We start from the raw sequence: 14,076 nt of genomic DNA, 5'->3' as shown, positions 1-14,076 counted from the left end.
ATCTCATCTCAAATTGTCTTTTTTATTTATTTATTTATTTATATTTTTAATATGCAAGTTATAATTGAAATATAAACAGAATCAAAATCATCTTTGAATCCATGTGGTATTATTTATTTATTTTTCCTTCCCCGTTATTTTAGTCTACAAGTGATCATTAGGTGATCATTACAATATAAACAGATCAAAGGGTAGAACTGGGAGAAAAGATGTTGTAGCCACTTGGAAGATTATTTTAATCACGGTCTTCTCCTTTTTTTTTTTTTTTTCGGTTGCTTTACTAACTTTGACAGAGTCCTAATATTATCTTGGCAAGGTCAAAGCTCATCCTAGGCTTTAGATCCAAAATTTGAATATTTCCCAGAAAAAAAAAATAAAAAAATCTATATAATGTGCAGAGCTCTAGGCAGCGGAGAAGAGAGGAATTTGGAGGATATAAGGGCAAGAAAAGCTCATCAGCTATTTGGAGTTCCTTTTCTTATATTGTTGACTGTTGATGGTCCATAAGCCTAGTGAGAAAAGTGAAGATATTCAGTGTATTTGATTTGAAGCTCCATATGTTCATTAAACCAAAGATTTTTTTTTTTTTAAAAAAAAAAAAAAAAAGAACAACGAAATAAGGCTGGGAAACATGGCAATTAACTATACTCGTATCTTTATCAAGAATTAGTGTGTCAAATCCAAAGCTGGAAAACATAAAAGAAAGAAAAAGAAAAAGAATCATCTTTATGTACAATATATGAAGCTATTAAATTCAATCCCTTTCCTCATCCCCACGGTTAAAAAAAGAGCAAAGTAAAAGCAATGACTACCAAACTTCCAAAGACAAACACTAGTCCTGGGAAAAGAGGGATTGGTAAACCGGATCCTAGAAGAAAATCTCAATCTTCCTTGTCTGACTCTGAGTCCTGAACTTGTCTTCTTGGGCCTTCAATTGCACCATTTGCATGCGTGCGCACTGGGTGTACCAAATCTCTAACTATGTTTTTGTTTGTTGGTCCAGGAGAAAAGAAAAGGATAGATAAGTATTCATGATAGAAAAAGTATTATATCACATATATAGTGTATATAAGTACGTGCCCCCTAAAAAAAAAATTACATTCTAAAATTCTAATTAATATATGATAATTAAATTGTGAAACGAAATTCGTGAATATAGAAATGTTTGTATCTTAACGCCCAGCTGAACAGGTAAAAGTAATGAGATACAGAGTGGATACATTGCACACAAAAATCACATTGGAAAGCAACATTTAACTAATAATCATGTATTGGATCATTATTCAAACCTACAGCAAGTTAAATATCCATACCTGATGCTAGAATCTTCACTAAAATTGACTTCACAAACCGGAATTCTGCTTGGTGTGCACAGATAAATTTGCTCTGTTGTTCCAGAAGTTTGTCAGACAACTAGAATTTTCAAGAAACTACAAGTTTACTTTCAATAGAAAAAAAAAAAAAAAAAAGAAGAAGAAGAAGAAGAAAGAAGATAAAACATATAATATAGTTAAATAAAGGATAGTCTTGAGATCTCGATGGTATGTTGAGCGGCACAATAGATGCAGGATGTCCATCCACCAAAAATTTCAACTACCCCAACTTCTAAAAGGTCAGTTGGGCTCGCTAAAAAAGGTTCCTGCTGTAAGCATCGATAATATGGGTTATTACCATTTCACTGTATACAAAGTCCACAATTTGATCAAGTCTTGCTTGATGCCTCAGTAAAAATGGTCGCAGATATCTCATATACAAATGCTTTGCACCCTGTCCAACAGCAAGAAGTTAGTGGGATTAGCTGTTTCCAAACCTGCATCATTATTTAATTTTCAAGCACATTTTTCTTATCTCTTTTTTACATAAGACTAGAGTAGCAGATAATAATATTTTACCAATTTCATCAATTAAACATACAAAGCTTCCAAAAGAAGAGGAGGTGGGTGAGAATATCAATTGTATCTGAGAAATATGGAATAATGACTACTATATCACCAATACCAAAGTAATGCATGAACAAACTGGTAACAGGAAGAAAAGAAACTTAAAAGCAATCAGAAGCTTACATTGGCAGATGGAAGTTGTAACCAAACAAGAAATGCAAACTTCATATGGTAGTAGAGTGGAAACCTGAAAGTTTAATGAACTTTCTTAGATTTCAATTAACAAAGCTGAAAACAAGCTTTCATTGTTGAAATCAGACGATTAAGAAAAGTAAAATTTATTGTCAAATCAAATTTTCCAATCTGGAAAAATGTAAGCAAATATCAAACATCATAAGAAGAAGGTTAGACTTAGAAGCTTGAGAATCCATCAATCTTGTCTCCACAAACGAGTAAAATATAAGACCTCAAACATTAAAATGCTTTCCTGGTCATCGTATCTTAAAGCAGAGTACTATCAAAAGCAGAAAACTCGTCTAAACAGGGAAGGTAAAGTAAACTTCTAATGAACTTAAAAAGGCTATATATACAAGGATACACGTAGATAAAAAAATTTTTGCATTAGAAAATAAAATTTTAATTCCTCACAAATAGGAAAAAAAGGACTTCCAGGTCAGGCTACGAGCTGCAGGTTTCAATCACATTGTCTAATGTGTAAACGTATTTTATTTTTCAAAAAGTTGCCAGAGACTATTCAATGACTCTCTTATGGTATTTCTTTAATTTTAGAAAGCCAATTTAATCAATAGGTTGGTTTGTAGCCCTTTAGACATCAGTAATTACACTAACAGTTGAGATTTCCATGGGTCTATTTCCGTTAACCTTTTTCTTTGAAAACTGACTTTCTATTCTGTATCCCGTGGCCCATGGGATTGTTTCTGATATTCTATCACTTGTGACTTTGACATAAGCATACAAAAACAACATGATCATGCCGCACAATATGTTTTCTAAAGCCAACAAACTCTTAAAAACCTTCCAAGTGAAAAAGTAATAAACATGTGATCATACTTGGAGGTTTTTGGTAGGTGATATAAAGGTTGAACTTTAGGTAATAATTTATAAGGTCCCAGATGCTAAAATTAATTTTACCTAACAAAGTTAAATTCACTGAACAAAAAGAATCATGTTGACATTGAGAATTACCAGAAGATAAATTTGTCTGTGAATGCTTCTGCTATACTGAAAGTTCCATAAGCTGCAAGTAACAAGATGAATGTATACATAAAAAGGGAACTGCACAATGCAATTAAAATTATGGATAGGCCACAAACAGCAACTACAACTAGACAATCTGTAGGCACCCAATCAACTAGAAGTTGAATGTCCAAATCAGAAGAGAACACACACATGAGTATGTACATCAGGATATCATCAAGTACCCATCTGATACAAACTCGTTAGATTAAGATTTTTAAGATCATTGAATATGCTTTGTCTCATTTTTAGTATCCCTTGATATGCTCTACCTCATCGACATTATTGTGTAAACAAGCAGCGGTAATTGTAATTTGTAATAGGAATTTCCATAGGATACTTTTAAGGATGTTAATAAGCAGCAAGATTCCTACTAACCTGCCCAATAAAGAAGCAGTCGCTGTTGCTCGTCTCGATCTTTCTGCTCAATAGCTTTAAAAGTAGAGAAAACGGGTATAGCAATCCCCACGCAACAACTGCAACAAAATGCTTTCATCAATTCAAAACTCGGGATTCAGTGTGAACTTGATTTTTTGGATATGTATAAAGAACATCTCCAATCCTAATAATGGTCTTCACTTTAAAGACAACGTTGTCAAAGTAGAGAGCCTGTTTTACAAACTTTTAAACGAGAAACTAAATTTATTGACAGCAACTCCAATAGGGCTATTCATTTACGTTATTTTAGAGTAGTTGGTATAGATATAATACATAACTAAATGAAGCGTTCATTTGATGGGTATTCAGAAAACATTGTTGGTGCAGATGATAATACTAATACAACATTTTCTCCCATTAGAACTCATTACCATTACTTCTTCTATGCATATATACAAGGCTTAGGCTAAAAGCGTAAAACAAATTATCATTCACACAACTGACTGAACCCAGAACAGAAAGTTATACATAAAATAAAATTAGAAAAAAAAATGTTCATTTTTCAGAAGCTTACCAGGCTGTACGGACAACAATGTTAGAATCAAGAGGGTAAAGCAAAACTCGCAATCCCAGCTGCATTAATCAGCGAAAAAAAATTAGTAACCCAGTTAAAAGCAGTTTTAGGATTGTTCAAATTAACGCATACCCAAACGACTATAAAATAAATATTAACAACGAATCTATGCAACTACAAATTCCCATCCATTGGAAGCGGTCGAATTAGAGCGAAAACGCAATTAGAGAAACAGAGATAAAACAGGGGAAGAAGAAGATGAAAGTTAGTGAGAGATATAATAAAAATAAAAATAATAAGAGATTAATATTTAATTGGCAGACCTCGCTTGGGAAAGCCATCGAAGTTGCACAAATGCTACAGTATCTTAGGGCTCTTCAAACTTCCAACTGAGATTTGTGATGAAAGAATGAAAGCTATTACTTCACTTCCAAGAAACCCTAAAAGGAATATAAGCAATCGAAAGGACGTACAGAACCAACATTTCACTTATATTTCCAGCGAACCGAAAATTTGAAATTCGCCGTTTTTTACATAAATAACTAAATATATTATTATTATTATTATTATTTTTCTTTTCCGAGTATCCGGTGTTGTTTTCGCGAACATTCATTTTTCCAAAATGTTTATATATATATATATAAGCTTTTTTTTTTTTTTGGTCGATATAAATAATTTTATTAATAAAATTTGATAATAAATTTAAGGCTAACTTGGATTCACATTTTCTATATGAAATTTACCCTAAATTTTAATAAATACATTGTCAATTTTTATTTATTTAATTAATTTTTCTTTTCCTCTTCTTCAATTTTAGTCAAAATTTTCATTATAATTACATTTCGATGAGGTCGTTATTGAGGAAACTTGTAGAATTCGCTGAAGGAAACTTCAATGCAATATATTTCATGCTACTAAACATATCTAAATATTTTTAAAGTAGTTTAACAAAACACTTCAGATTACTTATTTCTTCATATTCAAATATTTTTTTTTTTGTTCACTTATTTAGTTGAAAGAAAAAAAAATGATTTATCATCAATTGTAACAGTTTAATTAATGGTAAGAAATGACTCGATAAACAAAAATCAAACAATTGAGTGTAAGAAAATATAAAATTGATTTGTTGGAATGGAGTAACTTTTTTTTTTTTTTTTGGGTGAATGAATGGAGTAAATTATGTTGGGAGTGGGTCAATTTGTTCAATGAAGCTACCAGAATCCTTCTACAAGTTTGATTTGATTAGCAAATCTCATAATCCCTGTGCCTTGTTTGTTTTTAGTTTTCACCAAAATGTTTGCTTTGGGACCTGGGTTTCAACTTTCTTCCCAAAATATAAATAAAAATTTTGAAAAAACCAAGATCAAACAATGTGGCTTTCATTTTCGGGTATTTCTTACTCCTATAAACTGCACCACCTAAGAGGAGGCAATGCATACCTGAAGGAACATAGCATTTATAAAGTGGGATGGCTTATCTTGTCCTGAAAAAGCAGAATCCCAATCTGAATAATTTGCAGCCTCAGTTTGGATTGTTTTGATCATTGAGCTTCACTCCATAACCATTCTCTTCTCCATAGGGAAGCTATCTGATAGATGAAGAATAAGGTAAAAATGATTGGAAACTTCTAATATTTTGATATAAGTGGCTAAGGAACTACAACAGCTTGGTTTTCTTCTGCCCAATTAAAAGAGTTACTAGTGATGAATAGGGTTACATATATAGTTCTTCAGTCAAGCTGGCTAGGGTTAAATATATAGCCTCTGATTTTGAGTGAGATCTATCACCAGAAGTAAATATATGAACTCCATTTTCCACATATAACCAACTGCAACCAGCAGTCTTCTTGATATCCTTCCCTCTCATTTTTTTCCTTATTCTCCCCATTTCATCCCAATTCCCCTCTGCAGCATAGACATTAGCTAACTGCACGTACCGATCGCCATTACACCCTTCGAGTTGTAATAGCAATCCCTCTGCCATTCTTGCAAGTTCTGTATTTCCATTTATCCGACAAGCATTCAAGAACGCTCCCAAGGTAACGGCATCCAATTCTATTGGAATCTTTCTCATGAATGTTATTGCCTTTCCAAGTTCATTAGCCCTACCATACATATCGATCATACATGCATAGTGGTCGATTTCAGGTAGTATGTTATAATCTTTTTTCATGGAGTGAAAGAATTGTTCACCCAATTCAATTAAACCACGATGACTACAAGCTGATAGAAGTGCTAGAATGGTCACTGCATCTGGTCTGAAACCTCTCTCCAACATTTCTTCATAATGCTGGATAGCTCTTTGCTCATTACCGTGTCGAGCATAACCAGCTAACATTACGTTGTAGAGGATTGAATCTCTGTCAAATTTTCTTTGAAATATCTTCTCTGCATATATTAGACTCCCACACTTTGAATACATATCAACCAAAGCACTGGTTAACTTCTTGTCCATTTCAATCCCACTTCTCAGTATGTAGGCATGAACCTGCTTACCTGGATCCAAGGCTGCTTGTATTGCACAAGCACTGAGCACACTGATGATAATCAAAGCCTCAGCAACTATGGATTCCTTTTCCCTGAATTCACTTAAAAGTTCAAATACAGCTTCACATTGATGAGACTTCACATATCCACAAAACAAGGCTGTCCAGACAACCGAACTCTTTTCTACCAATGAATCAAAAAGTTGACGTGCTTTCACCATATTACCTTGAGATGAATGGCCCAGAATCATTGAGGTGATTGAAAAGGAATTTCTAATCCCCATTCCCGCATGAACTGATTCTGCATACCTCATATTGCCACACTTGCAATAGACATCAACAATGCCACTGCTTATGAAAGGATTCAAAGTCAATCCATTCTTTAAAACAAAAGCGTGGATTTCCTTTCCAACCTTCAAGCTCCTCAAACCAGCGCAAGCACTCAAAACACTAGAAAAAGTGTGCTCATTCCATCTACACACACTCTCTGACATATGACCAAACAACTTCAGGGACTCCTCCTCATAACCATTCTGGGCAAACCCAGAAATCAATGTGTTCCAAGATACAGTGTCATTCAGCTCTGACTCTCTTTGAAAAAGATCAATAGCCATTTCCAATTCACCTTCTCTACAACAAGCTGCCACCATTGCATTCTTTGAAACAGGGTCAATAACCTCATCGCAGCCATGAAACACCTGCCGTGCTTCTTGAAAACACCCACATTTAGAATACATGTCAATGAGAGAGCTCACAGCAAACCCGCTTGAAAAATTACCGGTTTTCACCATAAACGAATGCAATTGTCTACCATAAGTCACCACCGCTAACTTTGCAATCAAGTTAAGCATGGTGGTAAGACTAAACTCATCAATTCTAACATTATGAGGAGAAGATTGCATTTCACGAAATAGTTCCATTGCTTTTGTCTCAAACCCATCTTCGTTTACATAACCCGACAACATCGAATTGTAACTAACCAAGTCCCTTTGAGAAGCAGAGTCAAACAACACCCTTGCTTGTTTCAAGTTTTTTGCTTTGATATAAGCAGAGATTATGGCATTCCAAGAGAAAACGTTTCGCTGGGGCATTTCATCGAACAAATTCCAAGCTTCATGAACGAGGCCATGGTTAGAATACAAATGGATGAGTTGATTGGAAGAGAAAATGGTAGGCGTAAAACCAGCTTTTATGGTATGAACGTGATAGATTAAGCCTTGTTTCAAAGACCGCATAGCAAAGAGCTCGTACAGATTGATACAAGGGAAAGCAGATCAAGAGGGTACACCGTTTGCCTTTCCAGAGAGACTATGAGCATAAGCTATCCGGTGGTCGTTTGCCTCATTTTCTCCCAACTATGCTCTGTTTTGAACCTTCGCTAATTACCATAACCATAACTAAACCTCCCTCTTTTATTCCACGCACTGTGTAAAAATATTATTTATTTGGTTTTAACAGAAAAAAAGAATAATTCAAATATTAAAAAAAATAAAAAATGAGACGGAGACAGAAAACAATTTTTTAGTACAATATCAAACCGGGAGTAAAACATTGAAATATATGCTTCTCTCAGCAATATTTTTATACTCTCTATTATAACCCTTTTAATGAGATTATCTTTGATACAATAAAATAAAAGGTAGCATCATTTATATGTTGAAAATTTTGTTATATACTCTTATATATTAATATTAATTGAAATTGAGTAGGCCATTTATATATATGACTGAGAGGATGGGGAAAAAAAAAAAACATTTTTATATATTATTAAAAGAAAAACTTATTTATTGCAACCTCATTGCAAATTTTATTCATATTTTTATTAAATGGAAGATGCAAGGCTACTTTTGACCATAAGCCTATATGCTTATTTGCCTACATTTGTTTTTTGGATTTTTAGTGATAATTTGACATACTAGTATTAATTATGAGGTCCCATTTTAACAGTGCATGTAATTTGTCATTGAATTGCATAGATTTTGGGTGTTAGGCCACCAAAATAATGAAATTTCCACTCCAGAGATTATAGTTTTAGTTGACTATCAACAAGCTCACAAGCATATATAAATCTGTGTTTTGTCTCTGAAAATTTCCAAGACAACGGGCAGATAGGCAGAAGAGAAAAAAATGAGATGGAACTTTTGGCTAGCTCAAGCAGGAATATTTCCAAAGGTTTATAGCATTGATTCATCGCACACAACTTTGGCAGAAGAGTAAACCAATCTTGCATCATCTGCATAAAACAAAGTGAATCAGTTGTAACTTTCTGGCATTATCGGAAAAAGGAAGTTCAAACTTCATAGCAATTTCTGAATAAATTTGGTGGAGCCATTTGTTAATCTAAAGTAAAAGACGGAATGGTGCCTCCAATGATATGGATAAAAGAACATGAAATCACTATAATTTAAAGAGGTAATGGAAAGAGCAATATTCACTTCCTCTTTATGCAGAGTGTTTTACTTGATGGATAGTCATAGTAATTCAATCCCGTTAAATGGAGAAAAAAAAAAAAAATACTATTTCAAAATTATACCTGCAATTGATGCCAAGCTAAATGAACGAGGCACATTAGTCTCTACCTCGACAGCGGCTTTGGAAGCTGCAATACCAACTGCCACACTTTGCATGATATCCAAACTGGCACAAATTGAAGCAAGCATCCCACCAACCAAACAATCACCAGCCCCTGTAAGCCTCACAACTGATGCAGGGATTGCAGGAAAATGCACAGCAAAAAGATGAGAGCTTCTCTCAGACTTGACAACGCTAGAAAACCATCTTGAAGGACAACCTATCGTTACAAGTTTATATAATTGTCCATTGGAAGCGTTCTGTTTGGTTCCCTCACAACCAGTTCTCATGAAGCTTGGCCCACCTTTAGAGCATAAAAACACTCCATCTGAGCCAAGGGTCACAACAACAATTTTGATTCCACTCTCTAGAAGAACCCAGATTGAAGGTTTTAGCATTTTGAAGAGAGATTCTATTGACAACTTATTTCTCCTGTTTTCCCTTTCAACAGATGAGTACACATTTCCACCAGATAAAGCATTTGCCATAGTGATAAGTTCATCTTCATTAGGTGAAGCAAAACAAACCTGTCAAAACCACCATAATCATTGTTATAGAGAGTTTGTTTAACTCCAGTATTTTGCCCAGAGGCAAGCACATGAGGCCTGGGCTGAGCATGCCAAAGCTAAACTGCTTTTGCCACAACTTAAAACCAAAGTAAAAAACCAACAACAACAACAACTATGAAGAAACGTTGCAGAAATGGAAAATAACAATTGAACAATGATCTGCAATTCATTTTACAGACATATTTCTGTAATTATTAGCATGAGAATGTGAAAATCATAACACTCACATACTTGGCAACTGATACAATTCTTTTTGATTTTTCAACCGAGACAGGCTCAAACCATACTGGAATCTTAAATGCGGCAGCCACTGAGAAAAGTCAAAATAATATCTCATTAGAAATAAAAAAAGGACACTCAAATAGCAAAGAAGTAAAAACAATTAGCTGCTAAGGATGTAAGATGTACTATGTCACAGAGAGAGAGAGAGAGAGATTTAATACTTTGGCAAGAAGCTACTAGAGCTGGAAGATTCAGGTTTGCATCAACCATAAACAGGGGAGCAGAAGATATATTGCACTCGAATTGCTGGATCCAATCAGGTGTAAGAAATTTCTCCTGTTTCAGTGTCATGAAATAAGCAATCAACATTCTCGTCTCTCTTAAAATTTGTTTAAGTTGGCAAGTCAACTCTCGTACGGAAAATATAATGCCCAAACAAAAAAACACAGAAAGAAAAGAGGAAAAGGTAAAACAACCCACAATAGCTTCCACACTTGCGACAGCAGCTGCCAACTCTCCACTCGCATCAAGTATGTTGCTTACAACAGCAGTCTCAATGTCTTTCTGCTTCCGGATTCCTACACAAAAACCAACAGTACATATGACTTAGACAAGTATGTATATCGGAGATATTCTTTCCATCCTTACAATAAAGAAGAAAAAGATTGAAATGAAATTTTAAGTTCAATAAAATTTTCATCTATGCATTTATTTGATTGCCAAAGACACAAAAAGGGAAAGTTAAAAACTTGCAATACCCTTAAAAGTCAGTGGAAAAAAGTTCATGTTTCCATTATACTCTGCAAAAGTTTCCATCCAACCAGGATGAAACAAAATGATTTTCTCAATCTACAAAAGTCTAACCAACTCAGTCGCCGTCAGGCGCCAGGTTAGCACCTACCACCTATGAACAAAGTAAAGATTACTAATTGATTTCACACCTCTTCGCTACTGTTACTCCTAGAACCATAGCAAACCCAAATACATTGTTAAGCCTGTATGTATAACACAGTAGATTCAAGGTGTCAAACATTGATCTCAGGTAAATACATTTCATCTGCATGCTAGAGTTCACAGACAGTAAGGAAATATGTTTAGTGAGGTACTCATGCCAACTTCCAGCAAAATTAGACTTTTAGTGTCATGGTCGAGTCAAACTGGGAACTAACAAATAATAAATTGACATATACATTATGCGACACAACATATATTTTGACCAGAAAAAGAAGGCAAATAAAAAGAGCGGCACAAAATGCTAAGAACTGATTATGGCCAAATCAAAAGTCTCTAGAGATGAGAGGAAAAATTGCAAACACAAATAACTGACCTTCAGTAGATAGCCCAGCAGATTTCCAGTGCTCCAACAATAAATTTCCTAGTTAAAGAGAGAATTAATTGTAAGTTTCACTTGAACAAAATTACATTTAAAGAGAGAATTAATTGTAAGTTTCACTTGAACAAAATTACATTTGGTCTATGTCAAATGTATTCATGTCCAAACAATACTTCTGATATGAATATTAGAATCACAGAAAAAGAAGTCGTTAATCTCATCAACAATAAATTAAAGGTTTTTTTGATTTATGTGAGGATATAAGATTACAAATCTTTAGAACAGGATTGTACTTTAGTCATGTTGGACAAAAGCATAGATATGTGTCTATCTAGTTTGAATAAATGAACAAAAGCGTTTCATATTTCAAGAACAAATATAAATCGATATATCCGACCAGGCGATGATGAAAACAACATATAGAACGGTTCCTTAAAAAATCAACAAAAAGGCCTATTCATTAATATTTTTAAAACATGCATTGAACTCTTATAACAAAACAAACTGCTATTCATGACAACACCAACATAGGGATAATTCTGCAATCGTGCCAGTGCCCATATAATAAGAGGCAGCTTACCTCTTGCAAAAGTTGAAAACTATAGGAACTACAATAATTCCAATTGTGAATGGGTCACAAAATCACCTGGCATATCAAGTCCCAAGGCACTAATTATGAAAGGCTTTGTTCCAAGCTTTGACATGCATTCTGCAACATTCCTTGCTACGCCGCCTAATACATAATTCACCTGAATAGAGGATTCCCTAATGTAAACACAGGAAGAAAATCTATACTAAAGGAAGTAATTTCCCCCATCAAATTTGTTTAATGGAGAATTCTTTAGTATTATCATTGAAAGTTTTCATCAATTCAACAGAAATTTTAGGCTCCTATTTATAGAATTGAGTTCTTGTGGGTTACTGGCATTGGCAAAAGTATCAAAATATCTGTTATCCAGGAGAAATTTCCATTAGCATGAAATTGTTCAGCAAAAGTAGATTCCACTACGTCTACCGGGATCTATCCTATACTACATTAATCCACAATATATAGCAAGAACAAATGTTGAAAATACTGATAAAAATATATGGCACTCACAAAAAAAATACTAATCAAAATGTGAATAATTGAAGACGAACATAATGGGGTAAGAAAATAAAAGAAGATGGAAAAGCATACATATACCTTTCCAGGAGTAGTGGTTCTAGGATTTGCAGGTATTGAAGGAGTGGCATGAATATCCAATACCATACCCCCTATGACCACAGGCTCTGCCTCCCCATGTTTCAATTGCCCACTATTCAGTACAACCTTCCAACAACACACAACATCAAATACAAGTGGTTTTCTTCAAAAAAAAAAAAAAAAAAAAAAGTTATGAGAAATAAGCTCACCGGTTGAAGAAGATAAGTGGTTTCATCGGTTTTTAAGAAGTGACGAGAAATGGAGTCCAATCGCCTCCGAGCACTGGACTCCATTGCAGTGACAGAAAGAGCTTGAAAGTTTTTCTAGCACCAGAAAACCGTGGAAAGTGAAATCCCCCAATGATGTTTCGGTGACTTCTAATGCATACAAGATAAACACCAAATTATAAATTTATGGGTTAATATCATTTTACCTTTTGATGTTTTTCATTTTCCACGATGAATTATAAATTCTCTCACTTTGATTATTGTTTTTGTGCCATTTTAATCAAATTATATAATTTTTTTTCTAATGAATTTAATTAAATTAGTCATATATATAATATATCACATAAAAATGAAATCAAACATAGTTAAATTATCTCCGAACTAAATTATATAGTTTTAATAATTTTTCATTAATTTATGACAAAAATATACTTAAGTAGATTAAAATGGCATAAAAATAATATCGTTTGTACAAAGTGAAAAACATCATAATTTGGAGGTAAAATGATATTAACTTCAAATATTTTGTCCAAAAAAAAAAAAAAGAAGGTAAAATTAAGTTGTTGAAGCAGTCTTTTACTATTTTTCTGAATTATATCATATTTTAAACTATATTTTTATTTTGAATGTTCGAAATAATTTTCAGCAACAGTAGGTGATTTAAGTAGATGATTTGCTGAATCATTTATTTATTTTCAAGATTTAAAACTCCATAATAATTGTGGATAAGAAAATAGATAAATTTTTATTTTTAATGTTATAGGTAGTAACTAATTTACTAAATTATTTATCAATATATATCTATATATATATATATATATATATATAATTGTTGCAGAATGAGAATGTCCATATGTTATGGAATGAGAACGTTGAGAAGGAGACATGCCATTAACTTGCAGAGACTTCTTTTTTTTCTTTAATTAATGAAACGTTGCTGGCACCCATTTTCAACCAACCACAGAAAAAAAAAAAAAAATGCAGATTTTTTTTCTTGGTTTAATGAAACGGTGCGTGGCACCTATTGTCAAAAAAAAAAAAAAAAAAAAAATCTGAGATCAGATAATCATTATCGTTGAAATACACCATATTACATCAACCATGCAAGAAAAATTGGGCGTCAGAAGCTATCATCACATCTCTCTTCATTCCAGGTGAATCAAATTCACCATAAACAAAAACAGAAAATATTTATCAAGAAAATTAAAGAATTAATAAGAAAACTAAATAGAAATTATTTGTTCAAGAATAACTAGGGTCAGATAAAAATGTCAATCCCCACCTTGCAACAATAGTTGAAAAGAAAAAAAATCCAAAAAGCTTACCAAAAATTTTAATTTTCATAGCTTTAAACAAAAAAAATTCTTACACTGTAAAACCAACTCTCTTATAGT

General features: G+C 33.3%; 3 protein-coding genes across 3 annotated transcripts; all 3 read right to left on the bottom strand.

Moving 5' to 3' along the window:
- Positions 1-632: 632 nt before the first annotated feature.
- LOC107404576 (HVA22-like protein k) lies at positions 633-4,569 on the bottom strand. Its single transcript, XM_016011536.4, has 8 exons — positions 4,413-4,569; positions 4,090-4,148; positions 3,516-3,613; positions 3,087-3,138; positions 2,064-2,127; positions 1,672-1,767; positions 1,314-1,386; positions 633-979 (listed from the first exon to the last, which is right to left on the bottom strand). Exons 1-8 carry the CDS (start codon positions 4,428-4,430, stop codon positions 882-884), a joined length of 558 nt encoding a protein of 185 aa, XP_015867022.2. The 5' UTR covers positions 4,431-4,569; the 3' UTR covers positions 633-881.
- A 164-nt stretch (positions 4,570-4,733) lies between these two features.
- Positions 4,734-8,123, bottom strand: LOC107404574 (putative pentatricopeptide repeat-containing protein At3g18840). The gene has a single exon (XM_016011533.4). The coding sequence runs from the start codon at positions 7,807-7,809 to the stop codon at positions 5,803-5,805; it is 2,007 nt and encodes a 668-aa protein (XP_015867019.3). The 5' UTR covers positions 7,810-8,123; the 3' UTR covers positions 4,734-5,802.
- A 398-nt stretch (positions 8,124-8,521) lies between these two features.
- On the bottom strand, positions 8,522-12,862 carry LOC107404436 (pseudouridine kinase). Its single transcript, XM_025068651.3, has 9 exons — positions 12,665-12,862; positions 12,456-12,581; positions 11,916-12,018; positions 11,264-11,311; positions 10,417-10,514; positions 10,158-10,272; positions 9,942-10,024; positions 9,108-9,672; positions 8,522-8,807 (listed from the first exon to the last, which is right to left on the bottom strand). The coding sequence occupies exons 1-9, from the start codon at positions 12,746-12,748 to the stop codon at positions 8,749-8,751; spliced, it is 1,281 nt and encodes a 426-aa protein (XP_024924419.2). The 5' UTR covers positions 12,749-12,862; the 3' UTR covers positions 8,522-8,748.
- Positions 12,863-14,076: the final 1,214 nt, after the last annotated feature.

Source organism: Ziziphus jujuba, chromosome 9 (genome assembly GCF_031755915.1).
Source record: "Ziziphus jujuba cultivar Dongzao chromosome 9, ASM3175591v1".
In the NCBI taxonomy this organism is placed as follows: domain Eukaryota; kingdom Viridiplantae; phylum Streptophyta; class Magnoliopsida; order Rosales; family Rhamnaceae; genus Ziziphus; species Ziziphus jujuba.
This window is presented reverse-complemented; position numbering and strand designations above follow the sequence as displayed.

What these genes read in the sequence shown, in the direction of transcription:
- LOC107404576 (XM_016011536.4), bottom strand. An exon ending in TACAACTTCCATCTGCCAAT is followed by an intron (nt 1,768 to 2,063) that starts GTAAGCTTCTGA and finishes GCTGTTGGACAG; the next exon opens with GGTGCAAAGCATTTGTATAT. An exon ending in AGTGAAGATTCTAGCATCAG is followed by an intron (nt 980 to 1,313) that starts GTATGGATATTT and finishes ACAAAAACATAG; the next exon opens with TTAGAGATTTGGTACACCCA.
- LOC107404574 (XM_016011533.4), bottom strand. Translation starts at nt 7,809, where the DNA reads ATGCGGTCTTTGAAACAAGGCTTAATCTATCACGTTCATACCATAAAA.
- LOC107404436 (XM_025068651.3), bottom strand. Translation starts at nt 12,748, where the DNA reads ATGGAGTCCAGTGCTCGGAGGCGATTGGACTCCATTTCTCGTCACTTC. An exon ending in TCGCAAGTGTGGAAGCTATT is followed by an intron (nt 10,273 to 10,416) that starts GTGGGTTGTTTT and finishes ACACTGAAACAG; the next exon opens with GAGAAATTTCTTACACCTGA. An exon ending in TCTAGTAGCTTCTTGCCAAA is followed by an intron (nt 10,025 to 10,157) that starts GTATTAAATCTC and finishes GACTTTTCTCAG; the next exon opens with TGGCTGCCGCATTTAAGATT.